Below are 23106 nucleotides of genomic sequence, written 5' to 3'. Positions count from 1 at the left end.
GTCTGACAATAACAATAGCAACAATAAAAGAAAAGGTTGATAGCATTAAGTAATGATTGGGCATCTTGTCTGCTGGTAGGATTCCAGTTGGTATTTTCATGCTTGTGTCTGTTCATTGAGATATCTTCTAGTGTAGCTGTGACTGGATGGGGAAGCTCAACTATTCGGTCCATAGCATCTATCCTTTCAATCCATCGGGCGCGGCATACATTAATTAAAGCAGTGTGTGTGTGTGTGTTTTTTTTTTTTTGCAAAAGTTTTATGATCTTGAATTCTGAATGTTGGGAGAGTTGTAAAAAAATTCAAAAAGCTTTCGCACAACATCCATCATGTTTCTGACATTTGGTATTTGGCAGGTATTGGCAATACACAAATTCAGCTGGTGATTCATAATATTTATATTTACTTATATATCTCAATTTAAGCTCAGGATTTCGCAATTACGTTTATAGTCTATTCGCAAAGCATGCAAATATATACATTTCTTTTTGCCCACCCGCCCACTCCAGATAGGCAGTCATGATTAAAATATTGATTTGTGTTCCTTGTAACTAGAAGTCAGGAAACTCAGGAAGGGGATTGAATGTTTAGTTACACCTCAATCATTGTAAAGTTTATTATTGTAAATTAGAAATTTATATGTAACTATTATGATATAATTATTAAAGCTGCTGAAACCCAAACTCCTGCACTTGAAGTAAATTAAAGGATTATTTATGGTACTGTTTGTTTCGTTCTATCCATGGAAGATTGGCGTCGCAATAATTTTCAGCATCATCATCGTTCCAGTCTGTCTCATAACGTCGACTGTTGCTTTCTGTAAAATATTCGGTATTTTACGAAGACATGTGAATGTTATCCACAGCGAAGCAAACCTTGGGGAAATAACGGACAACGCTCGCGCTGAAAGCGTTCTCAAGTATCGCAAATTTGTGCTTGGAATCGTCTACGTCCAAGTGTTTTTTTCTTGTGTGCTATACGCCGTATTTCGTGGCACTTGTCATCCGAACGATCTTGGGCGTGTCACCAGAATAGAAGCTAGCCTGGAATATAACGACTACGGTTATCTATATCAACTCCTCTATGAATCCGTGTTTGTTCTGTTGGAGAATGAAAGAGATCAGATCAGCTGTTATAAAGACGGTTAAAGGTTTTCGTGGACCCAGAGATAGAAGTGAATCGAGAATTTCTCGGATTTCCCCTAGAGACTCTAGAAGTAATACACTGAACCCAGAATACTTGAAAACCAAACATGATAACCAAGCCCAAACATGATAACCAAGCCCTAACATGATAACCAAGCCCAAACATGATAACCAAGCCCTATTGGCTGTATTGAGTCTGTCTTGGTTCGGGAACTCCCAGAAAATGAAGATCTCGCTCCCCCCCTCCCCCACTCTTCTTTACTTTCTCTTGCCTCCCCCGCAATCAGCCTTACTTTGTTGAGAGACTGATTCCTTTGTAATAAAAAGTTTATAAAATCATTTGGAAAAGGGCTAAAGGAATTATACTTCTAAAAAATCACCGGTCTCCATCGACCGTATCTGGAATAAGAAGCCAGACGGCTCTGAGCGCTTCTCAGAAACTGAGAGAGACGTAGAGGCGTTAGCATGTGCGTTCCCGGTAAAAAAAAATAACAAAAATAATAAATTAAAAACAGCACCAACGCAGTGTTAAATTACAAGAAAGCACAAAAAGCTGACTACACTCGCCGATTAGAGTTTGTTTAATCATTTTTTTTAACTTTCCTGGTTGTGTGCCTTGTCGGAACAGGTGCTCGCTTTACAAATTCGTGTCCCTAAACTCACAGAAATATATAGCGACTAAGTGCTTGGTATTTGGATAGTCTTTGTCATCCACTCACTCCGACTTCTTTTAATTAATATTTGAGTATTAAAGTGCCAACCTGTGGTAACTGTGTGCTAACGGAAGTTAACTGCGGTTTATTATTCCGTTATTCCATTTTATTTATTCTGTTGGCGAAAATAGAGTATGAAACTCGTAAATACGTTTGCTTTAGATGATACGCAAACCAAAAATTACTTCTTTCTAGTCTCAAGAATGCAAGGAAGGTTTAAATTACATCAAATACTAATACAAGCTTCTGTAGTTTTTGCAGGTTAAATTACTGTTTGCATAAGATCGCATCCTAGTGTGGAGTTGACACAATTTTCTCGTTTATTTTCCTATTTGATAGGATTTTTGTGACAGAAGCCATTATAATTGTTAGGCAAACAGATATGTTATTTTTCGTGAGCAGCGCAAAGTAGGTCTTCGGGCATATTTGGCGCAGTCGCTATATATATATTTACAGTCGAAAAAATGAATTGCAACCATAGATGTATTTTTCCCACGAAATTAGGCAAGGTAATGTTTACACCTTTTTGTACCACAGTCTTTTTATCTTTAAGAACTAAGCGTACTCATGAATACTAGGGCGTATAGAAAGACGAACTGATATTACAAAGGCTGAAAGGCCAGTACTTGTGAGGCGACGTGCGTGACGTGAGGCAGTGAAGGCGGAAGTTATAACAAGCACAACCTGAATAAACAGCCAAGAGAAACTCATAGAAATACTTGTTATATCCATATTAGCTTGCGGAACTTGGCTTCGCTGATTCGCTTTCACTATAGGATAGCATAAATAAGCGGCTTACTTGAACTAAAAATAGCGGAAATGTATGAAAGGTTGAGCGTTTAGATATCATGGGGTTAACTTGGGAACACAGTTTACTTCAAATACATTGGGTGAGGAAAGTGTCTGAAACTACCAACTACATTGCGACAAATAAAGTGGTCCAAGACTCAAAGACCACTTTGGGAGTATCCATGCATGAGAATAATTCAACGAGGCCGTGTTTGTTTTTGGTTTACAAGCCTCAGAGTATTCGGCTCGCTCGAGATGCGTACATTGCGGCTGCGGCCATCAACTGCATCACGATGTTTCCCGCCATTATCTTGAACGTGCTTCTGATGAGAGCGATGTCTCGTTCGCCTGCTCTTCGGAAGCCACCGACTCTTCTCCTGTACAGTGTTTCTGCGTCGGATTTACTACTTGGTCTGATCGTACAGCCGGGATATCTCGCCAAGAAGGTCGGAGAGCTCACTGATAACTTTCACATTTATTGCAAGAGTGCAATGTTAACGTACGTTGTAGGGAATTCCTTGACGGCAGTGTCATTACTCAATCTTACTGCTATCGCCATTGATCGATATCTCGTCGTGACTTCGGGAATCCACTACCCGAGCAAGGTGACCAAATGTCGCTTGTTTGTGATTATTGCGTTTATATGGACTTTTGCCATATCTATAGCTTTGGGACAAATTGTGATTAAAAGGTTCCTGGTGCTTCTTTCGACTGCGATAATTATTCTAATTTGTGTCATCACCTCAACGCTATGTTACACCAAAGCGATGTATACCATCAAAAGACAACAGACGCTCATGAATGCCGCAACCAGGAACAATGCACGCACAGAACGCTACCGAAAGTCTATAGTTACCATGGTAACTGTATTTATCATTTTCATACTTTCCTACACGCCATTTTGCGTCTCTGTGGTCATGGTTGCAGCCATGGGTGAGTCTGCAAAATCCTGGTCAGCGGAGGCGCTTTGCTCTGTGATAGCCTTTACAAACGCTTGTGTGAATCCTCTCATTCTGTTTTGGCGTATCAGAGAAATCAGAAACGCCGGGAGGCAGCTTTTGGCAGGGCTGAGCCTGCACACAGGCAGAGCAGAGGAGAGCCACTCAGAATCCATGGGTGGTATGTCTAGGGTTCGCATGCCAGCCAAAACGTCCACCGGAGTTTGAGAGTGCTTACTTCAGTGGAGAGGGGTATTCCGCGAATCTACATTTTACCGACAACAGTGGGATTTGGCCAACGACCTAATGGGATTGCACGAGACTGCGAAATAATAAGACTTTAAAATGACTGCGAAATCCCGAAAACTGTACACTGTTAAGACACATAAAATATAAAAGATAAAATTAAAATAATTACATAGAAAATTAAAGAAATTATCCGAGACTAAAGGGAAAATCGTATATCCCAACGGTGAAAAAGATGGGCTATATATACCGAAAACAAGTTTAAGTCAGTATCAGTATCATGCTGAGCCCCGGAGTGCGAGGTAAAATATGTATAACCATGCTCAAATGTGGACTTGAAAAGCACTCTAGCATACACACATACATCAGTCGGGCCAAGACGGGTCCTAATAAGGACGAAACAGCTGTCCATGGTTGCCGAACTGCACGGGTAATAGACTGTGCTAGCGTCCCGTCTTGGCCCGACTGGTGCCAATGTGTGTATGCTAGTGTGCTTTTAAAGTCCACATTTATGTATACATACTCGCAAGGATAGTTTGGCTATCCGACGGAGTTTTAGACTAGCAAAGGTCGCATGCGTGATCCGCACAATTGGCATCACGCTAGCCCGGTCGCAGCTCTAGATCCCACATGGATCTAAGCTGTGGTTTAAAGCACTTCGTTCGAGTCGAAGTCGCCCTGCAGTCTTTTGCCGATGAAGTTTAACTGAGGCAAACCGGCTATGCTATGCTGACGAGTCCTAATAAGGACGATGCAGCTGTCCATGGCTGCCGAACTGCACGGGTAATAGACTGTGCTAGCGTCCCGTCTTGGCCCGACTGATGCCAATGTCTGTATGCTAGTGTGCTTTTAAAGTCCACATTTAACCATGCTCAATTGAACTTGTGCCGATTCACCCCTTCCTACCCTCCCTGGGGTAATATGGGAGTTGTTGTATTGTAGATTTGTAGTTGTTGTATTGTAGATTTATTTACCCATCTATTAGATATTTAAAATAGACACATCTAGTTAACAAATATATCTAATTTTTGCGTCTGTCCTCTAATAGATGCACAGATGACGTCACAGCGTGTCATGAACAAAAAAGTACGCAACGAGACACTTAGACCCTTGACCAATCAGAGCGCGCGATTTACGAGTTTCGTTGTATAAATCTATATAGAGCTAGACACATCTGTATAGAGTAGACACATCTGTATAGAGTAGACACATCTGTATAGAACTAGACAAGTTTTTGAACCATGCTGTTTTATTACAAAAAAAACACGTGATATAACAATCATCGCTGTAGTCTAAAGAAATATATCGTGTAAGGTATTACTTGAATTGTAACCTCAAACATGAAGATAGTGATCACAACTTTATCAAAATAATCACAACTTTCTTGTTATGGATTCTCATCAATGCAATGATGGCTGTTGTCAAGGAATTATTTGATTGACAGTTGACACAGTCTGCTTGGAGACGTCTGTGACGTGGACAACTTTTGTTCTTTTGGTCAAACAACGTGCGTCAAGTTTCGACAAGTTAGTTGGAGGATATGAATGCCGTGTCATTCGTTTGAAAGGTGTTTGCTCTTTCTATTGGTACAGGTTTCTAGTCTTTTGGTTGTTGACCAAAGTTGTTACATGCTATGCACACACTGGTGAAGTCACGATGGGCGGGTAGTCAGCAGCTGGTATCACGATGACTTTATAACAAAGAGCAGACCAGGGTGAAGCAGAAGTGACTCAAAACGCAGAGCCTTACAATTCATCTCTTATCATGGTGAGTTCTGATTTGTCTTGTACCGTTCATACTTTTAAATCTTTTATCTATAGAGTGACTTCCCACTACGATATCGAGATAATAAATTGTCTTAGGGGTAAATGTTTGCGTGCCCGCCAAAGCTGGCCTAAAAGTTGGGTGGGCCAGGGCATAAATCAGACGCATCTCTTGGGCCAGGCGTTGATCAAGAAGAGATGAATGAGACTATTTAGTCTCCAAAGATTTTTTTCCGCTTCTTGGCTAAAATTTTCAACCTCAGTATTTCCTCTGGTGTTTTTCCAGTGCAAAAGTGTCATTACTATTTTAAGAGGGGTCTCTTTTTGACCGTACGAATTTTTGTCCCATCTCCGTACTTTGTATCCTATCCAAAGTTCTCGAGTGCCAAACCCATACTAGTTTTTATCATATTTTCCAGTCTCCCCTTAACTCGGTATCTCACTTAGACTAGCTATTTTGCCATGTATGCCGTTTTTATTTCGACTGCCGCTGCTACTTTTCCTAAAACCGGATATCCATTTCTCATGTTAAATGTTATTGCATGTTAATGTTTGTCTGTTTGTAGTTGGTTTTATGTTGACGTTTGCCTGTTTTGTAGTTAGTTTTCAGTCACTTTATTAAGGTGTAGTATAAGTGTCTTGTATAGTTTAATTTTCGGACTTTCCGTTTGTATTTCCGTAAATGTCTACCATTCTAGGTTTTTTTTATTGTCACACTAGGTACTTAGATATAGGGAGGGCCATATATTATAAGATGTTGCGATATATTATGCGATGTTGGAAAATTTTGGGTCATCTCATATTAATATTTTAAGCTGAGAAACTCTACTAGTTCAACATAGGAGTTGTACTACAGTATCAGACCACAATAATTATCAGACCACAAACAATATAATTGTGAAACACTATTTATTAAATAGAACTAAGTAGTAAAATTTGGTGTTCCTGAGATAAAGAAATACAAAAGCATAAGAGCTGCATTATAATAATTACAATATATTTCACACTTATAAGACAAGATATAAAACTATCAGCCCAGTTGCTGGCTTTCTGTTCAGGATTCTTTTGGTTGGTTTGAGGCAAAAGAGGGATTCGGGTGATGTCACATCAAAACACCACAGGAAACCCGAAAAGAACGCAAGGCTGTAAAAGTCTTTGTTTTTATTCAAATTACTTTATTCGTGTATTTAAATATTTTTCTAGAATGGTAAAATATTTTGTACAACATATTTCATTTTAATTTACTTTGATTAAATAAGAGTAAGAAAGGAAATAAAAATAAAAAAATTAAAAAGGTTTATTCCAACAAACACAAAGAAATTAAAAACGTGATAATTAAATTTGGCCAGAAAGTTTTTGTGCATAAGCTTTTAGTGCAAACTATTTTTTCCCTAGACTAACAGTAACAACAACATAAGTTGGTGACAAAGGCGAATTTATTATGTTTTAACTGAGATTCTAACTAACTCTAGCTAGTCTGGAGATCAATTTTAATGTCAAAAATTCAAAATATTGGATTATTGCAATAAATATGAACTCAATAATCAACTCTCTAAAGTAAAGGGGTACGTTCGAGCTCACGGCAAGTGTCTCACTTGGGCTGGATAGCTGAACTTTGAGTTTAATGAAGGAATATTCACAGAACATACTAAATTACTTACGGTTTGTCAAAAACTCTCCCTAAAGTATCAAAATTCTATATGAATTAGGCAGTAATAATAAACATGGACATGACTCCCGGATGATTTTGATTTTCTATACAAACTCGTTCCCATGACCACCCTTTTATGATAAACTACACAGGGATCCCGATCTCAGGCATATATTTTCACTTTTATTTGTAGTCCTGATACAGGAATATAATACATAATGCAAAAATGAACTACCATAGGCATGAAGCAATTTGCGGTGTGCAAGTCGATGGCAAGACAGTATATTTTTAAAGCCCTTCCGTGAATTGGGAGCCGGGGGAGCCTGGGGCGACCTACCTCGTTCCAGGCCTCGCTAGCTAGCATTTAATATGGCGGCCGCCGGAGAGAGTCGAGAGAGCTTTCAATTGCTATTTACAAAATTGATTTGTGCGGCTGCATTAGATAAAGCAGGGAGTTGTGAGGATAATGCTAGACAAAGTGAACCTCGGAGAATGTAAGATGAGTTGCAAAAGTAAAAAAACAAGTCAAAATTAAATTGAAAGAACACTGGTAACTGCAAGTCTGCACAAAAGGTAAAATTTCAAGGTCATGTCGCTAGCTTATTTGGGGTATTGGGCATCATTGGAAACTAGTCTAGGCCAGATCAAATAGAATGTCCAATGATTAAAACTTAACAGAGAATAGTCTAGGATTGTCATGGTGGACTTGGACTCATCCGTTCGGTAAGCGTATCGGCAAGATTATATTTGATATTCACTTGATGTATTAAATATCTTATTTTGATTGTTTGCACTGGCAGTTTTTATTATGCAGGTGACAGGTCAGCACAGGGTGACCACAACAGAGATAAGATTAGACTTTTGTTTGCACCCTGTGTTGACCTGTAATCTGCAAAAATACCAGGCACGTTTGTACACTGTTTTTGTTATTGTTACACAAATCTTTTTGGAATTTTTAGTGTCAAGCTTTGTCAGTAAAATAAATATTTTATATAAAAAAAAAATGTCTCCAAGAAGTACAATCGATCCTCTTGTTTTATTGTTCAACTTTTCATTCCCAACATACAGTTCAGTTTAAAAACTCAAAATAAGTAATATTTAATATTAATAATATTTATGTTTTTTTATGGTTATACCTGTGAAGTAAATCAATATCCTTAAAAGGTAATGAGTGAATAATGGTGATCTTAGGCATTCTCCGGTTATTTTGGTCAATCTTGGGCTAAATACCCCAAAATAATTCAATGAATAATGGAAAATCTTAGGCAATCTTGAGCGATCTTGGATGATCTTAGGACGCAGAGTAGGCCTGGGAGATGTTTACCGGAAACAAGCTTTATTGTGTCAGAGTCATGTGACGTAAGTTTAAGGAGAACACTTCCCTGTTGTGAGCAAGGTTATTTTTATGCTATATTTCCTCATTGTTTATATTAAAATTAATCTTATTTGATTATTTCCTCCAGAAAGCCTTCTTTGTCTTGCTATTGGTGGCCCTGATTGCGCCCCAGTCCCTCTCGTATACGGGCAGCTGCTACGCCCCGCCCATCGTCTACGGCTTGGCGTGCTCGGCCAGCGGTAGCGTCATCGGCAGCAACGGCTTCAGCCTCCAGTACTCCATCAGTTTGACGGGCGACACGGTGGTATGCTGTGAGGCGAAGGGCTGCGGCACGGGGTCAAGCTGTGGGAGTTGGGGATGGTATGACATCGGATGCACTTCCGGCGGGTCGATGTCTCAGCAAATGCAATGGGGGAATAATGCCGCGAAGCCAGAAATCAAGTGCAGAGCACTGGGGCTTGGCTCCACTATTAAATGGAGCGCCTAAAAACAGCTCGGTCCATTGCCTCATATGGGGGTGAACAGGGGCAGTTTTCATAAGTGACGACTTGGGTATCTGTGGTCTTATTCTGTGAATAAAAATGTGGTGGATTCATATTTCTCGTGATGATAAATGAAAAGCCACATTCGCATTGAGTGGCAAAACTACACATTCGCATTTAGTGGCACAAATACAAATTCGCATCGAGTGGCACAAATACACATTCGCATTTAGGGGCACAAATACACATTCGCATTTAGTGGCACAAATACACATTCGCATTTAGTGGCACAAATACACATTCGCATTTAGTGGCACAAATACACATTCGCATTTAGTGGCACAAATACACATTTGCATTTGGTGGCACAAATACACATTCGCATTTAGTGCCACATATACAAATTCGCATTGAGTGGCACAAATACACATTCGCATTTAGTGGCACAAATACACATTCGCATTGAGTGGCACAAATACACATTCGCATTGAGTGGCACAAATACACATACGCATTTAGTAGCACAAATTCACATTCGCATTGAGTGGCACAAATACACATTCGCATTGAGTGGCACAAATACACATTCGCATTTACGGGCACAAATACACATTCGCATTTACGGGCACAAATACACATTCGCATTTAGTGACACAAATCCACATTCGCATTTAGGGGCACAAATACACATTCGCAGTTAGTGGCACAAATACACATTCGCATTTAGTGGCACAAATACACATACGCATTAAGGGGCACAAATACACATTCGCATTGAGTGGCACAAATACACATTCACATTGAGTGGCACAAATACACATTCGCATTGAGTGGCACAAATACACATTCGCATTTAGTGGCACAAATACACATTCGCATTTAGTGGCACAAATACACATTCGCAATGAGTGGCACAAATACACATTCGCGTTGAGTGGCACAAATACACATTCGCATTGAGTGGCACAAATACACATTCGCATTTAGTGGCACAAATACACATTTGCATTTTGTGGCACAAATACACATTCGCATTTAGTGGCACAAATACACATCCGCATTGAGTGGCACAAATACACATTCGCATTTAGTGGCACAAATACACATTCGCATTGAGTGGCACAAATACACATTCGCATTGAGTGGCACAAATACACATTCGCATTGAGTGGCACAAATACACATTCCCATTGAGTGGCACAAATACACATTCGCATTGAGTGGCACAAATACACATTCGCATTTACGGGCACAAATACACATTCGCATTTAGTGGCACAAATACACATACGCATTTAGTGGCACAAATACACATTCGCATTGAGTGGCACAAATACACATTCGCATTGAGTGGCACAAATACACATTCGCATTTAGTGGCACAAATACACATTCGCGTTGAGTGGCACAAATACACCTTTGCATTGAGTGGCACAAATACACATTCGCGTTGAGTGGCACAAATACACCTTTGCATTGAGTGGCACAAATACACATTCGCATTGAGTGGCACAAATACACATTCACATTGAGTGGCACAAATACACATACGCATTGAGTGGCACAAATACACATTCGCATTGAGTGGCACAAATACACATTTGCATTGAGTGGCACAAATACACATTCGCATTGAGTGGCACAAATACACATTTGCATTGAGTGGCACAAATACACATTCGCATTGAGTGGCACAAATACACATTCACATTGAGTGGCACAAATACACATTCGCATTGAGTGGCACAAATACACATTCGCATTGAGTGGCACAAATACACATTCGCATTTAGTGGCACAAATACACATTCGCATTGAGTGGCACAAATACACATTCGCATTGAGTGGCACAAATACACATTCGCATTGAGTGGCACAAATACACATTCGCATTGAGTGGCACAAATACACATTCGCATTGAGTGGCACAAATACACATTCGCATTGAGTGGCACAAATACACATTCGCATTTAGTGGCACAAATACACATTCGCATTTAGTGGCACAAATACACATTCGCATTGAGTGGCACAAATACACATTCGCATTGAGTGGCACAAATACACATTCGCATTGAGTGGCACAAATACACATTCGCATTGAGTGGCACAAATACACATTCGCATTGAGTGGAACAAATACACATTCGCATTGAGTGGCACAAATACACATTCGCATTTAGTGGCACAAATACAAATTCGCATTTAGTGGCACAAATACAAATTCGCATTGAGTGGCACAAATACACATTCGCATTGAGTGGCACAAATACACATTCGCATTGAGTGGCACAAATACACATTCGCATTAAGTGGCACAAATACACATACGCATTTAGTGGCACAAATACACATTTGCATTGAGTGGCACAAATACACATTTGCATTGAGTGGCACAAATACACATTCGCATTTAGTGCGCAAATACACATTCGCATTGAGTGGCACAAATACACATACGCATTGAGTGGCACAAATACACATTCGCATTGAGTGGCACAAATACACATTTGCATTGAGTGGCACAAATACACATTCGCATTGAGTGGCACAAATACACTTTCGCATTGAGTGGCACAAATACACATTCGCATTGAGTGGCACAAATACACATTCGCATTTAGTGGCACAAATACACATTTGCATTTAGTGGCACAAATACACATTCGCATTGAGTAGCACAAATACACATTCGCATTTAGTGGCACAAATACACATTCGCATTTAGTGGCACAAATACACATTCGCATTTAGTGGCACAAATACACATTCGCATTGAGTGGCACAAATACACATTCGCATTGAGTGGCACAAATACACATTCGCATTGAGTGGCACAAATACACATTCGCATTTAGTGGCACAAATACAAATTCGCATTGAGTGGCACAAATACACATTCGCATTGAGTGGCACAAATACACATTCGCATTGAGTGGCACAAATACACATTCGCATTGAGTGGCACAAATAGACATTCGCATTGAGTGGCACAAATACACATTCGCATTGAGTGGCACAAATACACATTCGCATTTAGTGGCACAAATACACATTCGCATTTAGTGGCACAAATACACATTCGCATTTAGTGGCACAAATACACATTCGCATTTAGTGGCACAAATACACATTCGCATTTACGGGCACAAATACACATTCGCATTTAGTGGCACAAATACACATACGCATTTAGTGGCACAAATACACATTCGCATTGAGTGGCACAAATACACATACGCATTTAGTGGCACAAATACACATTTGCATTTAGTGGCACAAATACACATTCGCATTTAGTGGCACAAATACACACTCGCATTGAGTGGCACAGATACACATTCGCATTTAGTGGCACAAAAACACATTTGCATTTAGTGGCACAAATACACATTCGCATTGAGTAGCACAAATACACATTCGCATTGAGTGGCACAAATACACATACGCATTTAGTGGCACAAATACACATTCGCATTTAGTGCCACAAATACAAATTCGCATTTAGTGGCACAAATACACATTCGCATTGAGTGGCACAAATACACATTCGCATTGAGTGGCACAAATACACATTCGCATTGAGTGGCACAAATACACATTTGCATTTTGTGGCACAAATACACATTCGCATTGAGTGGCACAAATACACATTCACATTGAGTGGCACAAATACACATACGCATTGAGTGGCACAAATACACATTCGCATTGAGTGGCACAAATACACATTTGCATTGAGTGGCACAAATACACATTCGCATTGAGTGGCACAAATACACTTTCGCATTGAGTGGCACAAATACACATTTGCATTGAGTGGCACAAATACACATTTGCATTGAGTGGCACAAATACACATTCGCATTGAGTGGCACAAATACACATTCGCATTGAGTGGCACAAATACACATTCGCATTGAGTGGCACAAATACACATTCGCATTTAGTGGCACAAATACACATTCGCATTGAGTGGCACAAATACACATTCGCATTGAGTGGCACAAATACACATTCGCATTGAGTGGCACAAATACACATTCGCATTGAGTGGCACAAATACACATTCGCATTGAGTGGCACAAATACACATTCGCATTGAGTGGCACAAATACACATTCGCATTTAGTGGCACAAATACAAATTCGCATTTACGGGCACAAATACACATTCGCATTTAGTGGCACAAATACACATTCGCATTGAGTGGCACAAATACACATTCGCATTGAGTGGCACAAATACACATTCGCATTAAGTGGCACAAATACACATACGCATTTAGTGGCACAAATACACATTTGCATTGAGTGGCACAAATACACATTCGCATTTAGTGGCACAAATACACATTTGCATTTTGTGGCACAAATACACATTCGCATTGAGTGGCACAAATACACATCCGCATTGAGTGGCACAAATACACATTCGCATTTAGTGGCACAAATACACATTCGCATTTAGTGGCACAAATACACATTCGCATTGAGTGGCACAAATACACATTCGCATTGAGTGGCACAAATACACATTCGCATTTAGTGGCACAAATACACATACGCATTTAGTGGCACAAATACACATTCGCATTTAGTGGCACAAATACACATTCGCATTGAGTGGCACAAATACACATTCGCATTTAGTGGCACAAATACACATTCGCGTTGAGTGGCACAAATACACCTTTGCATTGAGTGGCACAAATACACATTCACGTTGAGTGGCACAAATACACCTTTGCATTGAGTGGCACAAATACACATTCGCATTGAGTGGCACAAATACACATTCACATTGAGTGGCACAAATACACATACGCATTGAGTGGCACAAATACACATTCGCATTGAGTGGCACAAATACACATTTGCATTGAGTGGCACAAATACACATTCGCATTGAGTGGCACAAATACACTTTCGCATTGAGTGGCACAAATACACATTTGCATTGAGTGGCACAAATACACATTCGCATTGAGTGGCACAAATACACATTCGCATTGAGTGGCACAAATACACATTCGCATTGAGTGGCACAAATACACATTCGCATTGAGTGGCACAAATACACATTCGCATTTAGTGGCACAAATACACATTCGCATTGAGTGGCACAAATACACATTCGCATTGAGTGGCACAAATACACATTCGCATTTAGTGGCACAAATACACATTCGCATTGAGTGGCACAAATACACATTCGCATTGAGTGGCACAAATACACATTCGCATTGAGTGGCACAAATACACATTCGCATTTAGTGGCACAAATACACATTCGCATTGAGTGGCACAAATACACATTCGCATTGAGTGGCACAAATACACATTCGCATTTAGTGGCACAAATACACATACGCATTTAGTGGCACAAATACACATTCGCATTTAGTGCCACAAATACAAATTGGCATTGAGTGGCACAAATACAAATTCGCATTTAGTGGCACAAATACACATTCGCATTGAGTGGCACAAATACACATTCGCATTGAGTGGCACAAATACACATTCGCATTGAGTGGCACAAATACACATACGCATTTAGTGGCACAAATACACATTTGCATTGAGTGGCACAAATACACATTTGCATTGAGTGGCACAAATACACATTCGCATTTAGTGCGCAAATACACATTCGCATTGAGTGGCACAAATACACATACGCATTGAGTGGCACAAATACACATTCGCATTGAGTGGCACAAATACACATTTGCATTGAGTGGCACAAATACACATTCGCATTGAGTGGCACAAATACACTTTCGCATTGAGTGGCACAAATACACATTCGCATTGAGTGGCACAAATACACATTCGCATTTAGTGGCACAAATACACATTTGCATTTAGTGGCACAAATACACATTCGCATTGAGTAGCACAAATACACATTCGCATTTAGTGGCACAAATACACATTCGCATTTAGTGGCACAAATACACATTCGCATTTAGTGGCACAAATACACATTCGCATTGAGTGGCACAAATACACATTCGCATTGAGTGGCACAAATACACATTCGCATTGAGTGGCACAAATACACATTCGCATTTAGTGGCACAAATACAAATTCGCATTGAGTGGCACAAATACACATTCGCATTGAGTGGCACAAATACACATTCGCATTGAGTGGCACAAATACACATTCGCATTGAGTGGCACAAATAGACATTCGCATTGAGTGGCACAAATACACATTCGCATTGAGTGGCACAAATACACATTCGCATTTAGTGGCACAAATACACATTCGCATTTAGTGGCACAAATACACATTCGCATTTAGTGGCACAAATACACATTCGCATTTACGGGCACAAATACACATTCGCATTTAGTGGCACAAATACACATACGCATTTAGTGGCACAAATACACATTCGCATTGAGTGGCACAAATACACATACGCATTTAGTGGCACAAATACACATTTGCATTTAGTGGCACAAATACACATTCGCATTGAGTGGCACAAATACACATTCGCATTGAGTGGCACAAATACACATTCGCATTGAGTGGCACAAATACACATTCGCATTTAGTGGCACAAATACAAATTCGCATTTACGGGCACAAATACACATTCGCATTTCGTGGCACAAATACACATTCGCATTGAGTGGCACAAATACACATTCGCATTGAGTGGCACAAATACACATTCGCATTAAGTGGCACAAATACACATACGCATTTAGTGGCACAAATACACATTTGCATTGAGTGGCACAAATACACATTTGCATTGAGTGGCACAAATACACATTCGCATTTAGTGCGCAAATACACATTCGCATTGAGTGGCACAAATACACATACGCATTGAGTGGCACAAATACACATTTGCATTGAGTGGCACAAATACACATTCGCATTTAGTGGCACAAATACACATTCGCATTGAGTGGCACAAATACACATTCGCATTGAGTGGCACAAATACACATTCGCATTGAGTGGCACAAATACACATTCGCATTGAGTGGCACAAATACACATTCGCATTGAGTGGCACAAATACACATTCGCATTGAGTGGCACAAATACACATTCGCATTTAGTGGCACAAATACAAATTCGCATTTACGGGCACAAATACACATTCGCATTTAGTGGCACAAATACACATTCGCATTGAGTGGCACAAATACACATTCGCATTGAGTGGCACAAATACACATTCGCATTAAGTGGCACAAATACACATACGCATTTAGTGGCACAAATACACATTTGCATTGAGTGGCACAAATACACATTCGCATTTAGTGGCACAAATACACATTTGCATTTTGTGGCACAAATACACATTCGCATTGAGTGGCACAAATACACATCCGCATTGAGTGGCACAAATACACATTCGCATTTAGTGGCACAAATACACATTCGCATTTAGTGGCACAAATACACATTCGCATTGAGTGGCACAAATACACATTCGCATTGAGTGGCACAAATACACATTCGCATTTAGTGGCACAAATACACATACGCATTTAGTGGCACAAATACACATTCGCATTTAGTGGCACAAATACACATTCGCATTGAGTGGCACAAATACACATTCGCATTTAGTGGCACAAATACACATTCGCGTTGAGTGGCACAAATACACCTTTGCATTGAGTGGCACAAATACACATTCGCGTTGAGTGGCACAAATGCACCTTTGCATTGAGTGGCACAAATACACATTCGCATTGAGTGGCACAAATACACATTCACATTGAGTGGCACAAATACACATACGCATTGAGTGGCACAAATACACATTCGCATTGAGTGGCACAAATACACATTTGCATTGAGTGGCACAAATACACATTCGCATTGAGTGGCACAAATACACTTTCGCATTGAGTGGCACAAATACACATTTGCATTGAGTGGCACAAATACACATTCGCATTGAGTGGCAAAAATACACATTCGCATTGAGTGGCACAAATACACATTCGCATTGAGTGGCACAAATACACATTCGCATTGAGTGGCACAAATACACATTCGCATTTAGTGGCACAAATACACATTCGCATTGAGTGGCACAAATACACATTCGCATTGAGTGGCACAAATACACATTCGCATTGAGTGGCACAAATACACATTCGCATTGAGTGGCACAAATACACATTCGCATTGAGTGGCACAAATACACATTCGCATTTAGTGGCACAAATACAAATTCGCATTTAGTGGCACAAATACAAATTCGCATTTAGTGGCACAAATACACATTCGCATTGAGTGGCACAAATACACATTCGCATTGAGTGGCACAAATACACATTCGCATTAAGTGGCACAAATACACATACGCATTTAGTGGCACAAATACACATTTGCATTGAGTGGCACAAATACACATTTGTATTGAGTGGCACAAATACACATTCGCATTTAGTGCGCAAATACACATTCGCATTGAGTGGCACAAATACACATACGCATTGAGTGGCACAAATACACATTCGCATTGAGTGGCACAAATACACATTTGCATTGAGTGGCACAAATACACATTCGCATTGAGTGGCACAAATACACTTTCGCATTGAGTGGCACAAATACACATTCGCATTGAGTGGCACAAATACACATTCGCATTTAGTGGCACAAATACACATTTGCATTTAGTGGCACAAATACACATTCGCATTGAGTAGCACAAATACACATTCGCATTGAGTGGCACAAATACACATTCGCATTTAGTGGCACAAATACACATTCGCATTTAGTGGCACAAATACACATTCGCATTTAGTGGCACAAATACACATTCGCATTTAGTGGCACAAATACACATTCGCATTGAGTGGCACAAATACACATTCGCATTGAGTGGCACAAATACACATTCGCATTGAGTGGCACAAATACACATTCGCATTTAGTGGCACAAATACAAATTCGCATTGAGTGGCACAAATACACATTCGCATTGAGTGGCACAAATACACATTCGCATTGAGTGGCACAAATACACATTCGCATTGAGTGGCACAAATAGACATTCGCATTGAGTGGCACAAATACACATTCGCATTGAGTGGCACAAATACACATTCGCATTTAGTGGCACAAATACACATTCGCATTTAGTGGCACAAATACACATTCGCATTGAGTGGCACAAATACACATTCACATTGAGTGGCACAAATACACATTCGCATTTACGGGCACAAATACACATTCGCATTTAGTGGCACAAATACACATACGCATTTAGTGGCAAAAATACACATTCGCATTGAGTGGCACAAATACACATACGCATTTAGTGGCACAAATACACATTTGCATTTAGTGGCACAAATACACATTCGCATTTAGTGGCACAAATACACACTCGCATTGAGTGGCACAGATACACATTCGCATTTAGTGGCACAAAAACACATTTGCATTTAGTGGCACAAATACACATTCGCATTGAGTAGCACAAATACACATTCGCATTGAGTGGCACAAATACACATTCGCATTGAGTGGCACAAATACACATTCGCGTTGAGTGGCACAAATACACCTTTGCATTGAGTGGCACAAATACACATTCGCATTGAGTGGCACAAATACACATTCACATTGAGTGGCACAAATACACATACGCATTGAGTGGCACAAATACACATTCGCATTGAGTGGCACAAATACACATTTGCATTGAGTGGCACAAATACACATTCGCATTGAGTGGCACAAATACACTTTCGCATTGAGTGGCACAAATACACATTTGCATTGAGTGGCACAAATACACATTTACATTGAGTGGCACAAATACACATTCGCATTGAGTGGCACAAATACACATTCGCATTGAGTGGCACAAATACACATTCGCATTTAGTGGCACAAATAGACATTCGCATTGAGTGGCACAAATACACATTCGCATTGAGTGGCACAAATACACATTCGCATTTAGTGGCACAAATACACATTCGCATTTAGTGGCACAAATACACATTCGCATTGAGTGGCACAAATACACATTCACATTGAGTGGCACAAATACACATTCGCATTTACGGGCACAAATACACATTCGCATTGAGTGGCACAAATACACATTCGCATTGAGTGGCACAAATACACATTCACATTGAGTGGCACAAATACACATACGCATTGAGTGGCACAAATACACATTCGCATTGAGTGGCACAAATACACATTTGCATTGAGTGGCACAAATACACATTCGCATTGAGTGGCACAAATACACTTTCGCATTGAGTGGCACAAATACACATTTGCATTGAGTGGCACAAATACACATTCGCATTGAGTGGCAAAAATACACATTCGCATTGAGTGGCACAAATACACATTCGCATTGAGTGGCACAAATACACATTCGCATTGAGTGGCACAAATACACATTCGCATTTAGTGGCACAAATACACATTCGCATTGAGTGGCACAAATACACATTCGCATTGAGTGGCACAAATACACATTCGCATTGAGTGGCACAAATACACATTCGCATTGAGTGGCACAAATACACATTCGCATTGAGTGGCACAAATACACATTCGCATTTAGTGGCACAAATACAAATTCGCATTTAGTGGCACAAATACAAATTCGCATTTAGTGGCACAAATACACATTCGCATTGAGTGGCACAAATACACATTCGCATTGAGTGGCACAAATACACATTCGCATTAAGTGGCACAAATACACATACGCATTTAGTGGCACAAATACAGATTTGCATTGAGTGGCACAAATACACATTTGTATTGAGTGGCACAAATACACATTCGCATTTAGTGCGCAAATACACATTCGCATTGAGTGGCACAAATACACATACGCATTGAGTGGCACAAATACACATTCGCATTGAGTGGCACAAATACACATTTGCATTGAGTGGCACAAATACACATTCGCATTGAGTGGCACAAATACACTTTCGCATTGAGTGGCACAAATACACATTCGCATTGAGTGGCACAAATACACATTCGCATTTAGTGGCACAAATACACATTTGCATTTAGTGGCACAAATACACATTCGCATTGAGTAGCACAAATACACATTCGCATTGAGTGGCACAAATACACATTCGCATTTAGTGGCACAAATACACATTCGCATTTAGTGGCACAAATACACATTCGCATTTAGTGGCACAAATACACATTCGCATTTAGTGGCACAAATACACATTCGCATTGAGTGGCACAAATACACATTCGCATTGAGTGGCACAAATACACATTCGCATTGAGTGGCACAAATACACATTCGCATTTAGTGGCACAAATACAAATTCGCATTGAGTGGCACAAATACACATTCGCATTGAGTGGCACAAATACACATTCGCATTGAGTGGCACAAATACACATTCGCATTGAGTGGCACAAATAGACATTCGCATTGAGTGGCACAAATACACATTCGCATTGAGTGGCACAAATACACATTCGCATTTAGTGGCACAAATACACATTCGCATTTAGTGGCACAAATACACATTCGCATTGAGTGGCACAAATACACATTCACATTGAGTGGCACAAATACACATTCGCATTTACGGGCACAAATACACATTCGCATTTAGTGGCACAAATACACATACGCATTTAGTGGCAAAAATACACATTCGCATTGAGTGGCACAAATACACATACGCATTTAGTGGCACAAATACACATTTGCATTTAGTGGCACAAATACACATTCGCATTTAGTGGCACAAATACACACTCGCATTGAGTGGCACAGATACACATTCGCATTTAGTGGCACAAAAACACATTTGCATTTAGTGGCACAAATACACATTCGCATTGAGTAGCACAAATACACATTCGCATTGAGTGGCACAAATACACATTCGCATTGAGTGGCACAAATACACATTCGCGTTGAGTGGCACAAATACACCTTTGCATTGAGTGGCACAAATACACATTCGCATTGAGTGGCACAAATACACATTCACATTGAGTGGCACAAATACACATACGCATTTACGGGCACAAATACACATTCGCATTTAGTGGCACAAATACACATACGCATTTAGTGGCAAAAATACACATTCGCATTGAGTGGCACAAATACACATACGCATTTAGTGGCACAAATACACATTTGCATTTAGTGGCACAAATACACATTCGCATTTAGTGGCACAAATACACACTCGCATTGAGTGGCACAGATACACATTCGCATTTAGCGGCACAAAAACACATTTGCATTTAGTGGCACAAATACACATTCGCATTGAGTAGCACAAATACACATTCGCATTGAGTGGCACAAATACACATTTGCATTGAGTGGCACAAATACACATTCGCATTGAGTGGCACAAATACACTTTCGCATTGAGTGGCACAAATACACATTCGCATTGAGTGGCACAAATACACATTCGCATTTAGTGGCACAAATACACATTCGCATTTAGTGGCACAAATACACATTCGCATTTAGTGGCACAAATACACATTCGCATTGAGTGGCACAAATACACATTCGCATTTAGTGGCACAAATACACATTCGCATTTAGTGGCACAAATACAAATTCGCATTTACGGGCACAAATACACATTCGCATTTAGTGGCACAAATACACATTCGCATTGAGTGGCACAAATACACATTCGCATTTACGGGCACAAATACACATTCGCATTAAGTGGCACAAATACACATACGCATTTAGTGGCACAAATACACATTTGCATTGAGTGGCACAAATACACATTCGCATTTAGTGGCACAAATACACATTTGCATTTTGTGGCACAAATACACATTCGCATTGAGTGGCACAAATACACATCCGCATTGAGTGGCACAAATACACATTCGCATTTAGTGGCACAAATACACATTCGCATTTAGTGGCACAAATACACATTCGCATTGAGTGGCACAAATACACATTCGCATTGAGTGGCACAAATACACATTCGCATTGAGTGGCACAAATACACATTCGCATTTAGTGGCACAAATACAAATTCGCATTGAGTGGCACAAATACACATTCGCATTGAGTGGCACAAATACACATTCGCATTGAGTGGCACAAATACACATTCGCATTGAGTGGCACAAATAGACATTCGCATTGAGTGGCACAAATACACATTCGCATTGAGTGGCACAAATACACATTCGCATTTAGTGGCACAAATACACATTCGCATTTAGTGGCACAAATACACATTCGCATTGAGTGGCACAAATACACATTCACATTGAGTGGCACAAATACACATTCGCATTTACGGGCACAAATACACATTCGCATTTAGTGGCACAAATACACATACGCATTTAGTGGCAAAAATACACATTCGCATTGAGTGGCACAAATACACATACGCATTTAGTGGCACAAATACACATTTGCATTTAGTGGCACAAATACACATTCGCATTTAGTGGCACAAATACACACTCGCATTGAGTGGCACAGATACACATTCGCATTTAGTGGCACAAAAACACATTTGCATTTAGTGGCACAAATACACATTCGCATTGAGTAGCACAAATACACATTCGCATTGAGTGGCACAAATACACATTCGCATTGAGTGGCACAAATACACATTCGCGTTGAGTGGCACAAATACACCTTTGCATTGAGTGGCACAAATACACATTCGCATTGAGTGGCACAAATACACATTCACATTGAGTGGCACAAATACACATACGCATTGAGTGGCACAAATACACATTCGCATTGAGTGGCACAAATACACATTTGCATTGAGTGGCACAAATACACATTCGCATTGAGTGGCACAAATACACTTTCGCATTGAGTGGCACAAATACACATTTGCATTGAGTGGCACAAATACACATTTACATTGAGTGGCACAAATACACATTCGCATTGAGTGGCACAAATACACATTCGCATTGAGTGGCACAAATACACATTCGCATTGAGTGGCACAAATAGACATTCGCATTGAGTGGCACAAA

At 40.1% G+C, this 23106-nt stretch overlaps 1 protein-coding gene and 1 long non-coding RNA gene across 2 annotated transcripts; both read left to right on the top strand.

The window, feature by feature from the left end:
• Positions 1–1849: 1849 nt before the first annotated feature.
• On the top strand, positions 1850–4030 carry LOC5506562 (histamine H2 receptor). The gene is made up of 2 exons (XM_048725556.1): positions 1850–3354; positions 3391–4030. The coding sequence occupies exons 1-2, from the start codon at positions 2707–2709 to the stop codon at positions 3811–3813; spliced, it is 1071 nt and encodes a 356-aa protein (XP_048581513.1). The 5' UTR covers positions 1850–2706; the 3' UTR covers positions 3814–4030.
• A 1309-nt stretch (positions 4031–5339) lies between these two features.
• On the top strand, positions 5340–9176 carry LOC116614211. The gene is made up of 2 exons (XR_004294420.2): positions 5340–5598; positions 8709–9176. It is a non-coding gene; the product is annotated as an uncharacterized LOC116614211 (long non-coding RNA).
• Positions 9177–23106: the final 13930 nt, after the last annotated feature.

Source organism: Nematostella vectensis, chromosome 3 (genome assembly GCF_932526225.1).
Source record: "Nematostella vectensis chromosome 3, jaNemVect1.1, whole genome shotgun sequence".
NCBI classification, from domain to species: domain Eukaryota; kingdom Metazoa; phylum Cnidaria; class Anthozoa; order Actiniaria; family Edwardsiidae; genus Nematostella; species Nematostella vectensis.
The sequence above is the reverse complement of the archived record's forward strand: the minus strand, read 5'-3'. Positions and strand labels throughout refer to the sequence as shown.

Excerpts from the sequence above, each read along its gene's own strand:
- LOC5506562 (XM_048725556.1), top strand. The coding sequence starts at position 2,707 with ATGGGGTTAACTTGGGAACACAGTTTACTTCAAATACATTGGGTGAGG. Across the intron at positions 3,355-3,390 it reads AAAGGTTCCTGGTGCTTCTT|TCAACGCTATGTTACACCAA; the intron begins TCGACTGCGATA and ends TGTGTCATCACC.